This window comes from Sapajus apella, unplaced genomic scaffold (genome assembly GCF_009761245.1).
Source record: "Sapajus apella isolate SASKATOON/1434 unplaced genomic scaffold, GSC_monkey_1.0 scaffold62, whole genome shotgun sequence".
In the NCBI taxonomy this organism is placed as follows: Eukaryota; Metazoa; Chordata; class Mammalia; order Primates; family Cebidae; genus Sapajus; species Sapajus apella.
The window spans coordinates 20,159,709-20,181,515 of record NW_022437002.1 but is presented as its reverse complement, the minus strand read 5'-3'; the positions used below and the strand labels follow the sequence as shown (position 1 = coordinate 20,181,515).

Genomic DNA, 21,807 nt, shown 5'->3' with positions numbered 1-21,807 from the left:
TGATGGATACTTAGGTTGATTTCATATCTTTGTTATTGTGAATAATGCTGTGATAAATATGGGAGTGCTGATGTCTCTTTGATATGCTGATTTTATTTCCTTTGGCTATATACCCAGCAGTAGGATTACTGGATCATATGGTAGTTCTATATGTAGTGTTTTGTGTTTTTTTTTTCTTTTTGAGAAACCTTCATACTGTTTTTCATAGTGGACTATACTTATTTACAATCTCACCAACAGTGTATGAGCATTCCCCTTTCTCCACATCCTCACCAGCATGCATTATTTTTTTTGTCTTTTTAAAATAAAAGCCATTTTAACTGGGTTGAGATTTCTTATTGTGGTTTTGATTTGATTAGTGATGTTGAGCATTTAAAAAATATATCTGTTGACCACTTTCTTTCTTCTTTTCAGAAATATCTATTCAGATCTTTTGCTCATTTTAAAATCAGGAATCAGATTATTTGTTTGGTTTTGGTTTTTGCTGCTGAGTTTCTTATATATTCTGGTTATTAATCCCTTGTCAGATGAGTTGTTTGCAAACATTGTCTCCCATTCTTTATTACATCTCTTTACTTTGTTGATTGTTTCCTTGGCTGTGCAGAAGCTGTTTAGCTTGATGTGACTCCATTTGTTTATTTTTGCTTTGGTTGCCTATGCTTTTAAGATGTTACTCAAGTAATCTTTGCCCAGATCAATATCCTAAAGCATTTCCCCAATATTTTTTGCTAATAATTTCATCCTTTCATGTCTCACATTTAAGTATTTAATCCATTTTAGTTCAATTTTTGTATGTGGTAAGAGATAGGCATTGTTTTTATTTTTCTTGCCTAAGAATATCCGGTTTTCCCTGCACCATTTATTGAAAAGACTGTCCTTTCTGCAATGTATGTTCTTGGTGCCTTTGTCAAAAATGAGTTAACTTTAAATGTGTGGATTTATTTCTTCATTCTCTTTTCTGTTCCACTGACCTATGCATCTGTCTTTATTCTAGTACCATGCTGTTTTGGTTACTGTAGTGTCACAGTTTAATTTGAAGTCAGGTAATGTGATGCCTCCAGCTTTGTTCTTTTTGCTCAGGATTTCTTTGGCTATTGTAGTTGGGTTTTTTTTTTTTTTTTTTTTTTTTTTTTTTTTTGTGTGTGTGTGTGTGTGTGTGTGTGTGTGTGTGTGGTTCCAAATACATTTTAGGATATTCTTTGTTGTTGCTGCTGCTGCTGTGTAGAATGTCATTAGTATTTTGATAGAGATTGCATGACTCTGTAGATAGCTTTAGGTAGTATAGGCATTTTAACAATATTGATTTTTCCAATCCATGAACATGTTTCCATTTTCTTGTGTTCTCTTCAGTTTCTTTCGTCAGTGTTTTATAGTTTTTATCATAGCAATCTTTCACTTTTCTGGCCAAATTTTTTTTCTTTTTTCTTTTTTTTTGCTATTGGAAATGGGATTGCCTTTCTGATCTCTTTTGCAGATTGTTTACTGTTGGCATATAGAAATGCTGATTATTGCAGATTAATTTTTTATTTTGCAACTTTACTAAATGTGCTTATTCATTTTAATTTTTGGGGGGGAGTCTTTATGTTTTTCTAAGTATAAGATCATGTTTTTTATAGAAAAGGATAATTTGACTTCTTTTTCAATTTTGATCTGCTTTATTTCTTTCACTTCCCTAATTGCTCTGGCTAGGACTTCCATTACTATGTTGAATATAAGTTGTGAAAGTGGGCATCTTTGTCCTATTTCAAATCTTAGTGGAAAGGCTTTTCATTTTTTTCCCATTCAGTATAATATTAGCTATGAGTTTGTTATATATGGCCTTTATCATTTTGAGGTATGCTCCTTCTATGCCTAGTTTATGAAGGGGTTTTATTATGAGTGGATGTTGAATTGTATTAAATGCTTTTTCAGCACACTTTGAAATGATTATACTTTTTTGTTTTTGATTCTGTTGATATTATATATCATATTTATTGATTTGCACATGTTGAACCATCCTTGCATCCCTGGAATAAATTCCATTTGAGCATGGTAAATGATCTTTTTCATGTTGAATTCAATTTTCTGATATTCTGTTGAGGATTTTTGCATATGTTCTTCAGGAATATTAGCCTGTATTTATTTTTTTTGTTGTGGTTTTTTTTTCTGATTTTGGTACCAGGGTAATGCTAGGTAAAATAGGTTTTCTTGTATCTTCAATTTTTTGTAATATTTTGAGTAGACTTCTTATTAGTTCTTCTTTAAATATTTGGTAGAATTCAGCAGTGAAGTCACAGATCCAGAGCTTTTCTTTTAAAAGAGAGTTTTTATTACTGTTTCAATATTGTTAGTCATTATTGGTCACAGGGTTTGTATTTTTTCATGGTTTAATCTTGCTTTGTAGGTTGTGTGTATTCAGGAAAAAATTTTGTAATCTCTAACAGACCTGGAAGGTCTAATCTGTAAAAATTGTTTCATTAATTGGTATAGGTCAATTATTTATATAAGAAAATAAACTTGGGCTGACTGTTGTGGCTTAGGCCTGTAATCCCAGCACTTTGGGAGGCCGAGGCTGGTGGATCATCGGAGGTCGGGAGTTTGAGACCAGCCTGACCAACATGGAGAAACTCCATCTCTACTAAAAGAACAAAAAATTAGACAGGCATGATGGCACATGCTTGTAATCCCAGCTACTAGGGAGGCTGAGGCAGGAGAATTGCTTGAACCTGGGAGGCGGAAGTTGCGGTGAGTGGAGATTGTGCCATTGCACTCCAGCCTGGGCAACAAGAGTGAAACGTCATCTCAAAAAAAAAAAAGAAAAGAAACTCAACATTTTATCCATAAAAAATATAATTTCAGAATTTAATATTTGTGTTAGTAAAATTATAACACTGATAGCATAAAAGTGCTATTAATCCTTAAGAAAGAGTTGCCTTTCCTTTTCTATCTTCATCACAGCTAGCCCAATCTCAGTCTATTTCATTAGCTTCCTACAGGCTTGCTCTCTCTGTTGCGCGTGCTCTCTCTCTCTCTCCCTCCCCCTCCCTCCCTTCCTGTCTCCCACTTTCTTTTTTCTTTAAGACCCTCAGAACTATAGCTGATCCTTTCACTTCATTCAAACTCTTCTGCTTTGTTTCCATTTTCCACAAATGTTCCTATTTAGCCTAATTTTCTACTCTATGGGCAATAGCAGCATGGTGTAGTAGAAAGAGCCTTAGAGCACACACATGGTCTCCTTTTTCATTTTGCCAATTACTAGCTGAGTAGTCTTAGACAAGTCACTTAACTTCACTGAGTCTTGATTTCTGTATCTACCAAATTCTAAGAGTTGTAAGATGTATTCTTAAATATATACGAAGTACCTAGTTTAATGTCTCATATTTAATAACTTCTGTGTTTAAACTTTAAAACAATCCTGTAAAACTAAAGTTAAAAAAGCTGAGACTCTGGATAATTAAATAAATTGCCCAGGGTCTCACAGCTTATAAAGGACTGGGCTGGAATTCCGTTTCAAGTGTGCCTGACTTTTAGCAACGATGCATTTTTATGCTGGCCATACCAGGCCACCTGTGCTCTGCTTTTATCATACTGCACCTGTGTCTATTCTCTGAATTCCTTTTTAACTCTAACACAAACATTTCATTTTACTGTTTTATAACAGTTTTACACAGATAGTTCTACTTCCCCTTTTAAAATGTCCCTCTTTGAAAGCACAAGCATTATTGTGTTTTATTTTTCACAGCCCCAGCAGAGTATTAAATACCCATACAGTACTCAATAAATATTTGATTTACATAGTACTATTTCTCATTTTGTTTCATTATTATTTTGTACCTTTTATATCTCTTTTTATAGCTCATGTCAGCAACCACGGGGCACTTTCCATTTGGACGATGGCGAATACTGGTCCAACAGGGCAGCCTCTTATAAGGGAAAATCCCACCGTCCCATCTTTGAGAACAGCATGGACAAGATGTACAGAAACTTATACAAAAAGGCCTGTAGTTCTGTTTCTCATACGCAGGAAAGCTTCTGAGAACATCCACTTAAACTGCATGAGTGTCCGTGTCAACTTCTCAATGAAAATGTTTGATATGATCAATATCTGTATTTCTTTTTTTTAAATGGGATTATAACTAAGTATAATAGTTAGACTTGAATAAGTTTATTACTTCAAATGAGAAATTGTCATAGGCAAGCCTTTTAAAATAATTATTGCAGAAGAGTCTGCTGTGTTGCAAACATCAAAGCTCTGTCACACAGTCACAACTTCCAATATGTGAGAAGGATATTCTGTTACATGTACATCTCAAATTACCATCTACAAATCCAAAAATGTTCCTTTCTAGAAATGTTTTTCTCCCTTACCTTGTAATTTTCTTTTCATCTGCTTAACTGGTTATCTTTTCTGTGTGAGATTTAATTAACATTGACTACCTTTTATTGATGATGAACAAAATGACATACAGAAATGAATTTCCTAAAAGTTTAAACACTATTTTAACTAACATTTTCTACTTTTTCCTTTTTCAGAACAGGCTATTATATTTCTTAGCTCATTGACTCATTTTAAAGACTATATGACCATTCACTCATTTTTCTCTGAAAGAAGTACCTAAGTTGCTTAAAATGCATGGCAGTTATCTAGAAATACCAGTGGCCATGGATGATCAAAAATTTGAATAACTAGTTTTTAAATACAGAATTCTTTCCATGATATTTTTCTAGGGCCAAACGCTTTGGTGCAACCAGAATCAGAAAATAGCTTCTGTTGGTAAGCTTATAGAAACTCAAAAATAATAATGGAATTATATTTTAATTTGAGTCTTTGGGATTTGTGTATCATATGGCCCAAGAAATTATTGTAGTATCCTCACTTTAAAAAAACACTTAGAACGACAGTGTAAAATATTACAGCAGAATACTTTGTGGTAGGCACTGAACATTTTGTTGATTGATGGATAGACTTAACTTCTCCTCTCCCACCCCAAGACACACCTGTGAAGCCAGTGATACTTTGAAGATATAAAGAAATCAGCTACTTTATAATTGCTAGAGAGTGAGGGGAGGAAAAGGAGAGAGTAGGGTAAGTGAACTTGGGTTATAGTCTTAAGAGTTGACTAAAAGATATTTTCTCATTGACTCTGTTTTTGATTAATTTTACAGTTATGATTGAGGAAGAAAAAAATGAGCTTCCTTTAAAATGAAATTAAAATGTGAAACTTGGTGACTTATTTTTGTAATAGAACTTGTTAACCATGTTACGAGTGCTTTAGTGTCACAGTCTGTGACGTGTCAGAAAGAGCATTAGCGCTCTCTCTCTGTGAGCCAGGAGTCCTAGGTTTTAGTGTCCTGTGTCTAGCTGAGTCTATTTTATTCTCAGATCCTTTGTTTCCTCAGCTATCAAATGTTGAGAATGGAGTAGACCCCAAACTGTGTTCTGCGGACCAAGACCACTGTTTTAGGAGATGAATGTAGGAATGTAGATAGAAGTATGTGATGTAATTGGTTATGCAAGTTTAGGAAAATCTGTTTGCTACACACACACACACACACACACACACACACACACACACACACAGCCTACACCTCTTCAGAGAGTCCTAAGTAGAATTATAGAAGTAAAAAGAGATGATTTTAATGCTGGAACAGTGCCTATAAACTGGGGCTGTCTACAGCAAACTAGGATATATGGTCACCATGCTCATTGTGAACCCTAGCCTTTAGTGTTAGAGGCTTTAAGAAAATTCTGGTATAAATCTGTTTTGCTCTAGTATCTAATAGACAGCCTGGCATGTAGTTGACATTCCTTAAATATTTATTGAATTAACCCAGAATTTTCTAAACTAAATTTAGCATGTAACACTATTTGTTATTCTGGGCGCCATCCGTCATTCCCTTAGCCCCTCACACTACCTGCCAGTGTTATCCTGAGATACGTGTGGATACCTAGGCTGCAGAAATACTGGACTGCACAATTGGTGAGTTACCCTCTGGCTGTAGATTATATGATGAGGTGTTTTACAATAAGCTTTTGAAGGTCAACATTAAATAATGCTCTTTTACAAATATATGTATCCTCAGTGTTTTTCTGTGGGAAAATAAAAAGTCTTTTAAGAGTTGCTCTTTGGTGAAAAGAACAAACATGACTTTCAAAGAAAATGTTTTACTACTACCAAAATCTCCTGAGTGAATAAGCACCACAGAAATGACTTATTACACCTATATCTGCCATTGGCTCCGACCAAGGCTGCAAAAAGTAGGGCTTCTGAAAGGGAAACTTTAGAATCTGATATTCTGAAAGATGTTTTCCTGTGGATTAAGGTTAGTGTCTTTCTGAAAGTTGGGGGAAAATTTCCTGGTAAATATTAATAGCATCTTTGCGAAGTGTCTGATTATCTTCTATTCCCTGGGGAGAAGAGTGGTCCGTATTGCTCTAACTACTACTGTGAGTACTTACACTGTACTGTTTTTAAAGAGCAAAACCTTTAAGTACTAATAGTTGTATTTTCTCATTCATAGGAGCAGAAAGGTGCAGTTGTTTATTCTCTTAGTCTTTCTTCCCCCTGTATTTCCTACAAATCTAAGAATAATTATTGGAGTCAATATGAAAGATACATAGGCATTTCTTCTTACTTTTTAATGTTTTTCTTTAAATTATAAAAAACTTGGGGATTTAAGAAAATGTCAAAATCAACAAATAAATGTGAATTATTGGAATGAGACTCTTCCCTGGTTCTACTGGCTAGTTATGTAACCTTATTTAAGTCATTTATGCTTTTTGGAGCTCAGTTTTCTCAACAATAAGGTGATCAAAGAGTTAATCTAGAATGATCCTTTGACATTTTATAATTGTACAATTACTATGTATGATCAGGAAGTCCTAGGCAGGCAGAGTTGCTTTCTGATTCCCAAAGATTAAACCCCTGATTTAAAAATCTGGAATGAATAGAGAATTTTCATTATTGTGTTCATTTACTAATAGTAGCTTTATTGAGATATAATTCACTCTGAAAAAGAATACAATTAAGTGGTTTTTACTATATTCACAGAGTTGTGCAACTATAACCACTAGCTAATTATAGAATATTTTATAACCCTCAAAAGAAATCATGTAACCATGAGCGATCACTTCCTCCCTCCTCCCCACAACCCCTGGAAACCACAGATATGCTTTTTGTCTCCATGCCTGTTCTGGACATTTCATACAAGTGGAATCATACAGTATTGATCTTTTGTATCTGACTTCCGTCACTTAGAATATTTTGAGAGTTCATGCATGTTGTAACATGCATGAATACTTCATTTCTTTTTATTACTAAATAATCCATTATATGAATATACCACATTTTGTTTATTCATTTGATTGATAGATATTTGGGTTGTTTCTACTTTGCAATATTCCAAAATGCTGCTCTGAACACTAGTATACAAGTCTTTTTTGTGGACATATGATTTTATTTCTCTGGAGTATACATCTAGAAGTTGACTTGCTGGGTCCTATGGAAACTGTTCAACATTTTGAAGAACGAACAAATTGTTTTTCAAAGTGAATGCACTATTTTATAATTACTGTGTTGATATTTATCTTACCTTAGAATCTTAGATAAGTTACACATTCAAGCCTCATTTATATGTTCATCACATAGGTATTAAGCACTATGTTAGAAATAGAGGGTATGTAATTTTACAATCTTTGAAAATGTGAAAAGCAGTGTATTGAAACATTTGCAATGGTTTGGTAACTTCTATATGAAAATGCAAGAATGGGGAATAAGGGCCTTCTACCTTGATGAAACAGAAAATGCAGAGGCATGAAAGTGGGAGGGAGCATGATTGTTCAGGAAACTCCTCAAAGTGCTTTAGCTAGAAGTAGTGTGCATGGTTGTAAATGGTATGGTAGAATATGACTAATGCAGTAAGAGAACTACAAAGAGGTCTAAAGCAGCATCAGACGAGGTGACCATTGAGCTGAATGTTGAAGGATTGAAAGGACTTTTGAGAATAGCTAAACAAGGTGGAATAAACTAAATATTGATCAGATTTTTTTTGTTGAGATGGAGTCTCACTCCGTTGCCCAAGCTGGAGTGCAGTGGTGCAATCTCGGCTCACTGCAACCTCTGCCTCCCAGTTCAAGCGATTCTTCTGCCCCAGCCTCCTGTGTAGCTGAGATTACAAGTGCATGCCACCACACCCAGCTAATTTTTTTTTATTTTTAGTAGAGACAGGGTTTCATCATGTTGGCCAGCCTGGTCTTGAACTCCTGACCTTAGGTAATCCACCACGTCGGCCTTCAAAAGTGATTGATCAGATTTTACAAGGGTGGAGTTGAAAATATCCAGAGTCAGTTAAGAATAAAGTTCTAGAACTTGGGAAAATTCAAGAATACAAAACACATTATGAAGTCAGATAAAAATAAATGAAAGCTCTACTTTTTGTTTTTGGCCTACTTTCATATGTGACCATAATAGGCACCCTGAGTTCTGGACCTCAAGTAATTGAATGTTTTGCTACTTAAGGAGGCTGTGGTGGTAGTAAGATAGTTTGAGGGCACCCCTTTTAAAAATTAAGCTAGATAGCTGGGTGCAGTGGCTCATGCCTGTAATCCTAGCAGGTTGGGAGGCCAAGGTGGACAGATCACCTGAGGTCAGGTGTTCAAGACCAGCCTGGCCAACATGGTGAAACCCTGTCTCTACTAAAAATAAAAAAATCAGCCAGGCATGGGGTAGTCTCCTGCCTCAGCCTCCCAAGTAGCTGGGACTATCAGCTACTTGGGAGGCTAAGGCAGCAGAATCACTTGAACCTGGGAGGTGGAGGCTGCAGTGAGCCAAGATTGTGCCACTGCACTCCAGCCTAGGTGACAGAGCTAAAAAATAATAATAATAATAATAATAATATTAAAGAAATCCTTTTTCTAACTATCTACAGTTTTATGTACAAAATGAAAAGGTAAAAAAGAAAATCCAACATTTTGTTGTTATTGTGTTTATTATTTATCACTGAATGATATACTTTGAATTTAATTATATGAAGTTTCCTCAGATAATCAGTACTTGTGACTGTTCAATCATTCAAAAAATATTTCAGGCAATCTACAAGGCATTGAATGATAACCCAGAGATAAACAAATACACAGTTCCCCAGTTCAAGTTTGTGTGTGTATATGAGAGTTGAGGAGAGACCTGCATTTACTTGAGGGACAATAACAAATTAGTTGATATTCTTTCTAGCTGTCTTGGATAGCACAAGACTTAGAAAATCCACTTAATAAGGTTTGTGAAGTAAGAGGGAAATAAGCCAGCACAGAACAGTTTACCAGCTGATACACTGTTCTCTAAAATTTAATAAAGTTACTTAACTTTACTCTCATTACCAAATGATTTCTTCTTTTGAGGGGAAAACATACAAGATATTCAAGAAGGGAGTGTTATCAACAAGATGGTAGAGTAGGAGACCCTGGCCCTCAACCCCACAAGCAAACAATAATTCGATAGGCATCCAGGAGTGGAAATAGCTGTGGGAGAGCTTTGGAGTCTAGATAAGAAGCTGCAGCAGGATAGCAGAGCAAAAAATCAAAGCAAAACAAACAAAAGCCACAAATAACCACACAGAATAGGTATGAGGAAGTCTCATGTTTATCACACTATCCCTCAGTCTGGCACAGCTGAGTGCCAAGTGTTACCCTCACAGGTGAAAATGAGAGCAGGGCGAGTGTCCAGCTTCTTTGCACTTTGTAGGTAATGCCCAAAAGACATTGGTTTTATCCCACTGAAATCTCTGGGAAGACTGGCCTAGCTGAGATATCTGGAAGCAGCTAGAAATAAAGAAGAAGGGCAGAGAACATTGTATCAGCCATGTGGCAGGTGCTATCATGGTTCATAGTGACCTGGTCTTCAGATGACCCCAGCACCCTTCTTGACTGAGGACCTCCCAGTTGCATTGGAATTCCCATGGCTCTTACCACAGATGGCCTCCTGGCTTTTTATTTCATGGACCCTAGCTGACTAGGTTATTTTTACCTCCAGTGGAGCTGCCCCAGTCATTGCCTCTGTGGGCACCCAAACCCTGGGAACCAGTGCAGTCACTGCATGCATGCCTGCAGTTGGCACTGACCCACTAGCCTCAAGTTTAATCACCACATTTATCTGTGACCAATTCTCATGGGCATGTACATGCACACAGCTGGCCCTGGCTATCAACCACAATGCATGCAAGCACTGCTTATTTGCACCACTGCATGCATGCCCTTACACAGCTCTCACCACTGCACATTTGTCTGCTAGTGCCTTTCGCTGTTGGAGCCACATATGCACTGGTGGTTTGCACTGCCATACATATGCCTGCCCAAGGCCATCTCTTGCCACTGCATTTCTTGCCACACCTGCTGCTGATCTTAGTTGTTAGTGCCACAGACATACGTTCCACTAACTTGCCACCAGCCCTCCTGTGCACCCCTAGCTGTCCCCAGTCTTTACTGCCAACTTTGGCATTACCTATGCAGGTGCATTTGCTGCTCTACCCAGTGGCCACCACTAAGGACCCCAGCAGCCCTCATGGGCACCACAAAACCCCCACAACATTCACTGCTGAAGACCACATAGTAGCCAAATGTTGTAGACCCTGGCTACTTCAGCTCCTGTGCCATCACTCCTGTCCTTTGTGGATGCAGAGCTGTGACAAGTTACTGCATTTGGCACCTCACATGCCAGTAGACTCGGTGTCACAGCATACTTCCACTCCCCCTCTAAGAGCTTTTCTTAACAAAGGTAATCTGGAAGAGGTAAGTGCTGCTTCAAATGCACTGACACCAATGCAAAGATACAAGAAAAACAAAAATTCAGAAAACTATGACACCACCAAAGGAACACAAACTTATAGTAACTGACCCCAAAGAAACAGGTATTCGTGAGTTACCTGCCAAATAATTTAAAATATTTGTTCTTCAGAAGCTTGGTGAGCTACAAGACAACACAGATAAACAACATAACAAAATTAGGAAAACAGGGACAAAATGACTTCAACAAAGAGATTTTAAAAAATAGAAAAAGAAACAACTGGGGGAAAATGGTGGCTAGGAGGCAGGACTAACTTGCAGCTCCCCCCTGACAGATAGAGCAGTGTGTGGAGACTCACATCATGAACTTTTGCTCTTAGAACTACCACAGGAATACCAGGAAAGCCAAGAGAATTCACAGACCCTTTCAAGGAAGTGGAATGCCACTACAGGCTCCCTGGGACAGCCAAGGAACTGTGAGTCCACTTGATTTTCCAGCTGGGATGCTTGTAGCCTGGGGCACATCTCAGCTCTACTTACCAGCTTCCTGGAAATAAACCTGGTGCTGTTGGGTGAGGGAGGCAGATGGGCACATGGGAGTAAGACCAGCCTTTCAGTCTATGGGCTGTGTGGGAGCTGGTTGAGGCCTGTAGTTGCCAGCTTTTCCCCACTTCCCTAGTGACCTGTGTGATGCAGCAAAGATAGCCATACTCCCCCTGAACACATAATTCCATTGGCCTGGGAATCACATCACCATCCCCCACAGCAGCTGCAGCAAGCTCTGCCCAAGGAGAGTCAGAGCTCAGACATGTCTAACCTGCCCACACCTGGTGGTCTTTCTCTACCAGCCCTAGCAGCCAAAGACAAGGGACATAATCTCTTGAGAGCTCTATGGACCCACCTACCACCTGATCCTCCCCATACAACCCCAGCTAATATGCTTTGGAAAGTGCCACCTCCTGGCTGGAGGCCAAACAACACAAAACCAGTGCACTTAACAAAAATACAGTCAATGAGCCTCATAGAGTCTACTTCACTCCCCTGCTACCTCCACTGGAGTAGCTGCTGTTATCCATGGCTGAGAGACATGAAAATAGATCACATCACAGGACTCTTTGCAGATACTCACCAATACCAGCCTGGAGCCTGGTAGCCCTGCTGGGTGGCTGGATCCAGAAGAGAAGTAATAATCACTGCAGTTAGGCTCTCAGGAAGCCCTATCCATAGGGGAAAAGGGAGAGCACCACATCAAAGGAGCACCCCTGTGGGACAAAAGAATCTGAACAGCAACCTTTGAGTCCCAAATCTTCCCTCTGACATAGTCTACCCAAATGAGAAGAAACCAGAAAAACAATTCTGGAAATATGACAAAACAAGTTTCTTTAACACCCCCAAAAATCACACTAGTTCACCATCGATAGTTCCAAACGAATGCAAAACCTCTGAATTGCCAGAAAGATAATTCAGAAGGTCAATTATTAAGCCAATCAAGACAAGAGAAAGGTGAAGTCCAACTTAAAGAAAAAAAAATTGATACAGGTTACAAATGGAAAAATCTCCAGTGAAATAGATAGCATAAATTAAAAACAGTCACAACTTCTGGAAATCAAGGATACACTTAGAGAAATGCAAAATGCATGGGAAAGTCTTATCAATAGAATCAAACAAATAGAAGAAAGAATGTTAAAGCTTGTAGACAAGGCTTTTGAATTAACCCAATCTGACATATACAAAGAAAAAAGAATTTTAACAAAATGAACAAAGCCTCCAAGAAGTTTGGGATTGTGTTAAATGACCAAACCTAAGAATATTTGGTATTCCTGAGGACGAAGATAAATCTAAAAGTTTGGAAAACGTATTTGAGGGAGTAATTGAGTAAAACTCACTCAGCCTTGTTAGAGATCTAGGTATTCCAATACAAGAAGCTCAAAGAACACCTGGGAAATTTACCACAGAAAGATCATTGCCTAGGCACACATTCATTAGGTTATCTAAAGGCAAGGCTAAGAAAAGAATCTTAAGAGCTGCTAAGGAAGTGCATCAGGTAAACTATAAAGTAAACGTATCAGATTAACAGCAGATTTCTTGGCAGAAACCCTACAAGCTAAAAGGGATTGGGGTCCTCTCTTTAACTTCCTGACACAAAACAATTATCAGCCAAGAATTTTGTATCCAGTGAAACTAAACTTCATAAATGAAGGAAAAATAGTCATTTTTATACAAGAAAATGCTGAGAAAATTCACCACTACCAAGCCAGCACTATAAGAACTGATAAAAGGAGCTCTAAATCTTGAAACAGATTCTTGAAAGGTACCAAAATAGAATCTTCTTAAAGCATAAGTCTCACAGGATCTATAAAACACAATGAAAAACAACAATATGGTATTCAAGCAAGAAATAACATAATGACTAGAATAATATGTTACATCTCAATGTTAATGTTAAATGTAAATTGCCTAAATGCTCAACTTAAAAGATACAGAATGGTGGAATGGATAAGAACTCACCAACCAGTATATGCTGTCTTCAAGAGACTCACCTGACACACAAGGACTCTTATAAACTTAAGGTAAAGGGATGAAAGAAGATATTTCATGCAAATGGACATCAAAAGTGAGAAGGAGTAACTATTCTTATACCAACTTTAAAGCAACAGGAGTTAAAAAAGACAGAGGGACAAAGCAAGCAAAAACGTAAAGTGGAGAAAGGGCACCCTATTCAACAAATGATGCTGGGATACTTGTCAAGCCACATATAGAAGAATGAAACTGGATTCTCATCTCTCACCTTATAGAAAAATAAACTCAAGATTGATCAAAGACTTAATCTAAGACCTGAAACCATAAAAATCTAGAAGATAACATTGGAAAACCACTTCTAGACATTGGCTTAGGTAAAGACTTCATGACCAAGAACCCAAAAGCAAATACGACAAAAACAAAGATAAATAGATGGGACTTAATTAAATTAAAAATCTTCTGCACAGCAAAAGAATAGCAGAGGAAACAGACAACCCACAGAGTGGAAGAAAATCTTTGCAGTCTATACATCCAACAGAGGACTAATACACAGGATCTCTAAGGAACTCATTCAAATCAGGAAAAACAAAACAGACAATCCCATCAAAAAGTGGGCTAAGGACATGAATAGACAATTCTCAAAAGAAAATATGCAAATGGACAACAAACATGAAAAAATGCTAATCATCACTAACTGATAGGGAAATGCAAATCAAACCCACAATGCAATACCACCTCACTCCTGCAAGAATGGCCGTAATCAAAAAAATGGCATGGGTGTGGTGAAAATGGGACACTTTGACACTGTTGATGGGAATGTAAACTAGTACAGCCCCTATGGAAAACAGCGTAAAGATTTCTTAAAGAACTAAAAATTGATCTACCATTTGATCCAGCAATCCCACTTCTGGGCATCTACCCAGAGGAAAAGAAGTAATAATATGAAAGAGGTACCTGCACACACGTGTTTATAGAAGCACAATTTGCAATTGCAAAAATATGTAACCAGCTCAAATGCCCATTAATCAACAATGGAAATGTGTATATGGAACACTACCCAGTCATAAAAAGGAATGAAATAATGGCATTCACAGCAACCTGGATGGAACTGGAGACCATTATTCTAAGTGAAGTAACTAGGGAATGGAAAACCAAACATTGTATGTTTTCATTCATAAGTGGGAGCTAAACTATGAGGATGCAAAGGCATAAGAATGATACAATGGACTGAGACTCAGGGAAAATTGTGGGGGGTGAGGAATAAGACTACACATTGGATACAGTGTACACTGCTTGGATGACGGGTACCCCAAAATCTCACAAATCACTGCTAATGAACTTATTTGTGTAACCACACACCACCTATTCTCCTAAAAACACATTGAAATTAAAAGAAAAAAACAATTCCTGGAGCTGAAGAATTTAACAGCTGAGCTGAAAAAATAGCAAGTCTCAACATTAGCCTCAATTAAGCAGAAGAAAAGAGTGTAGTGCCCAAAGACAGGTTATTTGAAACTACCCAGTTGTAGGAGAAAAAAGAAAAAGGAATGAAAAATAGTGAAGAAAGCATAGGGGATTTATGTAACACATCATCAAGTAAATCAGTATATACATAATGAGAGTTCTGGAGGGGAAAATGAAAACAAGGAGAAACACTTATTTAAAGATATAAAAACTGAAAATTTCCAAAATCTGGGAAAATAGGTAGACATCCAGACTCAAGATGCCCATAAAACCCTGAATAGGTTGAACATAAAGAAGTCTACACTGAGAGACATTATAATTAAACTGTCAAAAATCAAGAGACAAAGAATGTTAAAAAAAAAAAACATAAGAAAAACAATTTATCACATATAAGGGAACCTCTATATGACTCTCAGTTTATTCCTCAACAAACCTTGCAGGCCGGGAGAATAGAATTAGAAAAAAAACTACTTTAAATTGTATATGAAACCAAAAAGGCCGTACAGCCAAGACAATCTTAAGCAAAAATAACAAAGCTGGAAAGATCACACTACCTGTCTTCAAACTATATTATAAGGCTACAGTAACAAAAGCAGCATGGTACTGGTACCAAAACATATATATAGTCCAATGGAACAGAACAGAGGCCTCAGAAATAATGCCACACTCTACAGCCATCTGATCTTTGACAAACCTGACAAAAACAAGCAATGGGGAAAGAATTTCCTATTTCATAAGTGGTGTTGGGAAAGCTGGCTAGCCATATGCAGAAAACTGAAACTAGACCCCTTCCTTACACCTTATACAAAAATTAACTCAAGATGGATTAAAGACTTAAGCGTAAGACGTAAAACCATAAAAACCCTAGAAGAAAACATAGGCAATACCATTCAGGACATAGGCATGGGCAAAGACTTCATGAGTAAAATACCAAAAGCAATGGCAACAAATACTAAAATTGACAAATGGGATCTAATTAAACTAAAGCACTCTGCTCTGCAAAAGAAACTATCAGAGTGAACAGACAGCCTACAGAATGGGAGAAAATTTTTGCAGTCTATCAATCTGACAGAGGTCTAATATTCAGAATCTACAAGGAACTTAAATTTACAAGAAAAACCACCCCATCAAAAAGTGGGTGAAGAATATGAACAGACACTTCTGAAAGTAGACATTTATGCAGCCAACAAATATGTGAAAAAAAGCTCACCATCACTGGTCATTAGAAAAATGCAAATCAAAACCACAATGAGATACCATCTGATGCGAGTTAGAATGGCGATCATTTAAATGTCAGAAAACAACAGATGCTTGAGAGGATGTGGATAAATAGGAATGCTTTTATACTGTTGGTGGGAGTGTAAATTAGGTCAACCATTGTTAAAGACAGGATCTAGAACCAGAAATACCATTTGACCCAGCAATCCCATTACTGGGTATACACCCACAGGATTAGAAATCATTTTACTATAAAGACACATTAACGTGTATGTTTATTGCAGAACTATTCACAACAGCAAAGACTTGGAACCAACCCAGATGCCCATCAATGATAGACTGGATAAAGAAAATGTAGCACCTGTACACCATAGAATACTATGCAGCCATAAAAAAGGATGAGTTCATGTCCTTTGCAGAGACATGGATGAAGCTGGAAATCATTCTCAGCAAATCAACACAGGAACAGAAAACCAAACACTGCATGTTTTCACTCATAAGTGGGAGTTGTACAATGTGAACACATGGACACGGGGAGGGGAACATCAAAAACCAGGGCCTGTTGGGGGATGGGGTGCTAGAGGAGGGATAGTATTAGGAGAAATACCTGATGTAGATGATAGGTTGTTGGGTGCAGCAAACCACCATGGCACGTGTATACCTATGTAACAAACCTACTCGTGTAACCCAAAACTTAAAGTATAATTTAAAAAAAGTGATGTTGGGCAAACCGTATATCCAAGAGCAAAAGAATGAAATTGAACCATTATACCATACGTAAAATCAACTCAAAATTAAGACTTAAATGTAAAACTTGAAACCACGAAACCGTAGAATAAGGCATAAGGAAAAATCTCCTTGAAATTGATCTTGGCAATAATTTTTTTTTGATATGACAACAAAAGGACAGGCAACAAAAGCAAAAATAGATGAGGCCACACCCAACTACAAAGCTTCTGCATAGCAAACAGTCAACAAAATGTAAAGGCAATCTTCAGAATGAGAGAAAAATATTTGCAAACCATATATTCTATAAGGGATTAAATCCTAAATATGTAAGGAACTCATACAACTTAATACCAAAGTTACAAATAACAATTTAAAAACGGACAAAGGACCTCAAAAGAAGAAACTCAAAAGGCCAACAGGAATAGGAAAAGTTGCTCAATATTTCTGATTATCAGGGAAAATGCAAGTCAAAACCACAATGAGGTATCACCTCCAACAGGTTAGAATGGCTGCTGTCAAAAAGACAAAAGATAAGTGTGTTTCCATAGCCATTATGGAAGTCAATATGAAAGTGACTCAAAAAATTAAAAATAGAACTATCATATGATCCAGCAATTCCACTTCTGGTTATATATTCAAAGGAATTGAAATCACAATTGCAAATAGGTATTGATATTACTATGTTCATTATGTTATTATTCACAATAGCCAAGATATGGAATCAACCTAAGGGTCCACCAATGGATGAATGAAAAACAAAATGTATGTATATATAAAGGAATACTATTCAGCCTTAAAAGAAGAAAATCCTGCCATTTGTGACCACATAGATGGAGCTTTACGGCATTTTGCTAAGCAAAATAAGCTAGACACAGAAAAATACTGCATGATCTCACTCGTATGGGAATCTCATAGTCAAGCTCACAGAAGCAGAAGTAGGATGGTGGTTGCCAAGGGATTGAAGGGAGGGGGAAATGAGGTGATATTGATCAAAGGGTACAAAGTTTCAGCTATGCAAGATGAACAACTTTTGGACATCTAATGTACAACATGGTGATGATAGTTAAACTGTTGTATAATTGATATTTGCTAAGGGGATGGGCATTAAATCTTTTCAACAGACACACACAAACACAAATGGTAACTGTAGAGGCGATGGATATGTTAATTAGCTTGATTGCCATTATTTTACAGTGTATACATGAGATAGTTCTAGGTAAAGACTTAGCATGTACTGCCTCTGGAACCCCAGTCACCCTCTTTAGCTGAGTAACCACACATTTAAGCATCACCACATTTCTGTTTCAGTAAAAATTTAAAGAAGCTTAGCTTTTTTGTACATGATAGAATTCGGAAGGAAGGCGAAGAAAAAATTTGTACTGAAAGACATTGTCTTTGAACAGCTGTAATAGAATTGAGAATAGGTGTATCCTGTTAGAGACTTTCATTGGCCAATAAAAATAATCCTTCACTAATTCATTGACTTCTTTTTTAAAATAGCAAAATTAGTTATATAAGCAAACAAAGGGTTGGAGAAGGATTTATTTAATATGTACTTTTAAAAATTTATATACCAAATGTATATTTGAAATACATATTTGTGATTTATGTTTGCTATGTAAGTGTATTTATACTTTATATATTTATTTATTTCTATTACCAAAAAATTGACAGCAACATTGTATAGTGGAAAAAGCACTTTCTTTCAATTTTCTGAACCTCATCTTTGTCTACCTATGAAATAGGATAATAAACATTGTCCTTCGTTTTTCAGATAAGTCTTATGATTAAATGGGAAAATATATATGGACATTCTTTGTCATATATTAGACCTTATCATAATACCTTGCATTTATAAATGATCTGGGAAAGAGTATTTGTAGTTTGAAAAATATTGCATTTGGCATAATGGCAGTACTGTTGGTTCTATAGTTGAACAGACCCTGAATTCCATTCTCTAAATTTGTCACCTCTGTATTCTTTAACCTGTATGAAAACATGTTTCCTCACTGGTAGAATAGAAGATATTTTCATAGGGTTGTTGTAGATGTTTAAAGAGTTAATGTGCATGGAGTATCTATTACAATGCATGGTGTTCATTAAACGGTAACTGTAATGACTAAAATATGAAGTCAGTAGATATAGTATTTGGGAAGATGTTGAGGATCTGATCAGAGAAAAAAATGAGCTATTTGAATAGTATAGAAAAATACTCAGAATTATTTTAAGACATAGGACAAAATTACTCTATTCAGGTATTTTGATATGGCTCTTAAATTTACTAGTTGTTTAATTTATGTATGGTGTGTGAGAGAATAAAAACAGCACTGTATGTCCAGGTTTAGATTCTGTAGTGTGGTAGAACCTAGAGATCTCAAACCTTAATTTTACTATCCATGGAATGAGAATAATACCTACCTAGGATGGTTACTATGAAGACTACATGAGGTAAAAGATGCAAAGTGACTAGCACTATACCTGACAAATAGTAGATGCATAAAGATAATTGTGTACCTTTTTCCCTGTCATTAGTTTTATTGTTTTGTGCGCAAATCCATCCAGGCATAGACAGCTGCCTTAGTGTCATTATTTCTGTTTTTTAAAACATTATATTAATATTTTATGCTTTGTACATGTTGGTAGAGAAGTTCTATGTAGGTTTTACACATGAAGCTATACACATGAGTACAGTTAGAGAATATTATCCATTTAAGTTTTATACAGTTATTATTTTTTAAAACAAAAATGAATTTAGTTTGAGAGTATGTCCTCTAAAACCAGTTTCAATCCTAGGAAGTTTTTCTGGATTTTAAAAAAATTTAGCGGCCGGGCACAGTGGCTCATGCCTGTAATCCTTTGGGAGGCTGAGGCAGGTGGATCACGAGGTCAAGAGATCGAGACCATCCTGGGCAACATGGCGAAACCCCGTCTCTACTAAAAATACAAAAAAATTGGCTGGGCGTGGTGGCACACGCCTGTAGTCCCAGCTACTTGGGAGGCTGAGGCAGGAGAATTGCTTGAACCCGGGAGGCGGAGGTTGCAGTGAGCCGAAGTCGCACCACTGCACTAAAGCCTGGTGCCTGGTGACGGAGTGAGTCTGTCTCAAAATATATATATATATATTTAGCACACTTACGTTTTATAGAATTAACCATGTTTTTCCAATTTGGAGAATGTTAGAACTAGAAGTTAATCACCCTAGTTCAGAAGAAGTGACCATAAATGAACTCAACTAGATGAACGTTTCCATCGCTCTTAGGAATGTTCAATGTGATTGAGAAATCACCTTTTTCAGAAGATTATAACATATGATTGTGTATGCATGTGCACACACAGGCAAAAACACACACATCTTTTTATTTTTAAGTAGACATCTTAAGTGCCTAAAACAATGCCTAGCACATGGTAATGATAAGGGAGCGGGACACGGATTTGCTGGGTAGAGAAAGGTGGGGTCCCTGGCAAGGGCTCTACCCTCGGGCCTGTGCCCACATACCTAGGTGAGGACAGGCACCCCTGTTTTTGCGCCCAAATGTTGCATTTGCCAAGACCACCCTGGCCCACCCTGCCCCCGATTCTGTGCCTATAAAAACCCCTATAAAAACCTAGCGGTCACAGACACAAGCGGCTGGACATCGGGCAGATGAACACACACAGGCAACTGGACATCAAGAGGAGCAGAGTAGCAGAGGAGCACACCAACAGGGACCAGCAGACGCCTGTAGGCCAGGTGGGACAATGTGGAATTCGGCCAGCAGCAGTTGGAGGAGAGTCTAGCTGCTGGGTGGCCGACTTCAGGGGAAGACCACCTTCCCACCCCATCCCCCTTCTGGCTCCCCATCCATCTGCTGAGAACTACCTCCACCCTTCAATAAAACCTTGTACTCATTCTCCAAGCCCACGTGTGATTCGATTTTTCCAGTACACTAAGACAAGAACCCTGGGTACAGAAAGCCCTCTGTAAGGTAGAGGGTCTAATTGAGCTGATTAATGCAAGCCACCTGCAATGGCAAAACTGAAAGAGTGCACTGTAACACATACCCACTGAGGCTTCGGGAGCTATAAACACTCAACCCTAGAGGCTGCTCTGGGGTCAGCACTCCCCACAACATGCCCGTTTGCATTCTTCCCCTAAGGATATGAGCAGCATGCACCAAAGAAGTGAGCCACAGCATCACATGCCCTGTGACAGGGATAAGGAACTTTTCTCATTTCAGTAAGGGTTCTATAAATAATATTTATAATTATTATATAGCTTACTATCTATTGGACTCATCTATAATACTTATTTTCTGAAATAATTACTTAGCATAGTTCCTTTTTTCTGTTTTTCATCTGTGGTTAAAGAAAATGTCATATTGAAAAGGAATCTACCACTTAACAAGGACATGTTGAAAATATTTTGAATATTCCTAACGGATAGAAAAAATATGCTATCTCAATTCTCCTTGTGGCCCAGTAGTAGCTCACATACAATACATTCCTACAACTGTGCTGCATAAAGAATGTGTTTTGGCATAGAAGCAGCATTTGGAGAGGTTTTGGAGAGGTTTTTGTTGATAATCTTAAACAAAAACAGTCAAAATAATTTCACTTCCACTGGAAACCCGGAGGGAAATGGTTTTTGCCAAATGAGAGAAAAGATGCCAGCTTTTGAATTAGGAAGTATTTTCAAGTGTTTATGTTGGGAAAATGGAAAAAGAAATTGACTTTAGTGAATTTTTGTCTACCAAACATTTAAAACCTTGGAAAAACTATTTCTAATAAGTGTTTATAATAAATAATAGCTTGCATTTTATATAATTCATTATCATTTTCAAGCATTTTACTTACTTTATTGTATCCTTCCATAACATGTTTGTGAATTAGGTAGAACAGGGATTATAATTTACATTTTTTACAAACAAGAAAACTCAAGTTTAGGTTAAGTGTCTCTTGTGGGTCACACAGTGGGAGTGTTAGTGTCTGAACTATGACTTACATTCAAATGTTAATATTTTCTCATACATAGTCTATAGAACTTTTCCCTACTATTGTTTGATATTCCTTAGGTATTGAGTTTAATGTTGGATTTTAAGAAGTGATATTTGATTTTCAGTGATTGAACCATTTTTATATTGGAG

At 37.1% G+C, this 21,807-nt stretch overlaps 1 protein-coding gene and 1 long non-coding RNA gene across 6 annotated transcripts in view; one reads left to right on the top strand and one right to left on the bottom strand.

Annotated features, from left to right (window-relative positions):
* The window catches only part of SPATA6 (spermatogenesis associated 6), a 158,457-nt gene extending 150,741 nt beyond the window's left edge, over positions 1 to 7,716 (top strand). For all 5 annotated transcript variants that reach the window (XM_032247523.1, XM_032247521.1, XM_032247520.1 and 2 more), the window contains one exon: positions 3,835 to 7,716. In XM_032247523.1, the coding sequence (XP_032103414.1) occupies positions 3,835 to 4,015 (181 nt within the window). In that variant the 3' untranslated portion in view covers positions 4,016 to 7,716. The remainder of the gene's footprint in view (positions 1 to 3,834) is intronic.
* LOC116529551 lies at positions 1,421 to 21,667 on the bottom strand. The gene is made up of 3 exons (XR_004259538.1): positions 21,656 to 21,667; positions 13,383 to 13,386; positions 1,421 to 1,842 (listed from the first exon to the last, which is right to left on the bottom strand). It is a non-coding gene; the product is annotated as an uncharacterized LOC116529551 (long non-coding RNA).
* Between the last annotated feature and the right edge of the window lie 140 nt (positions 21,668 to 21,807).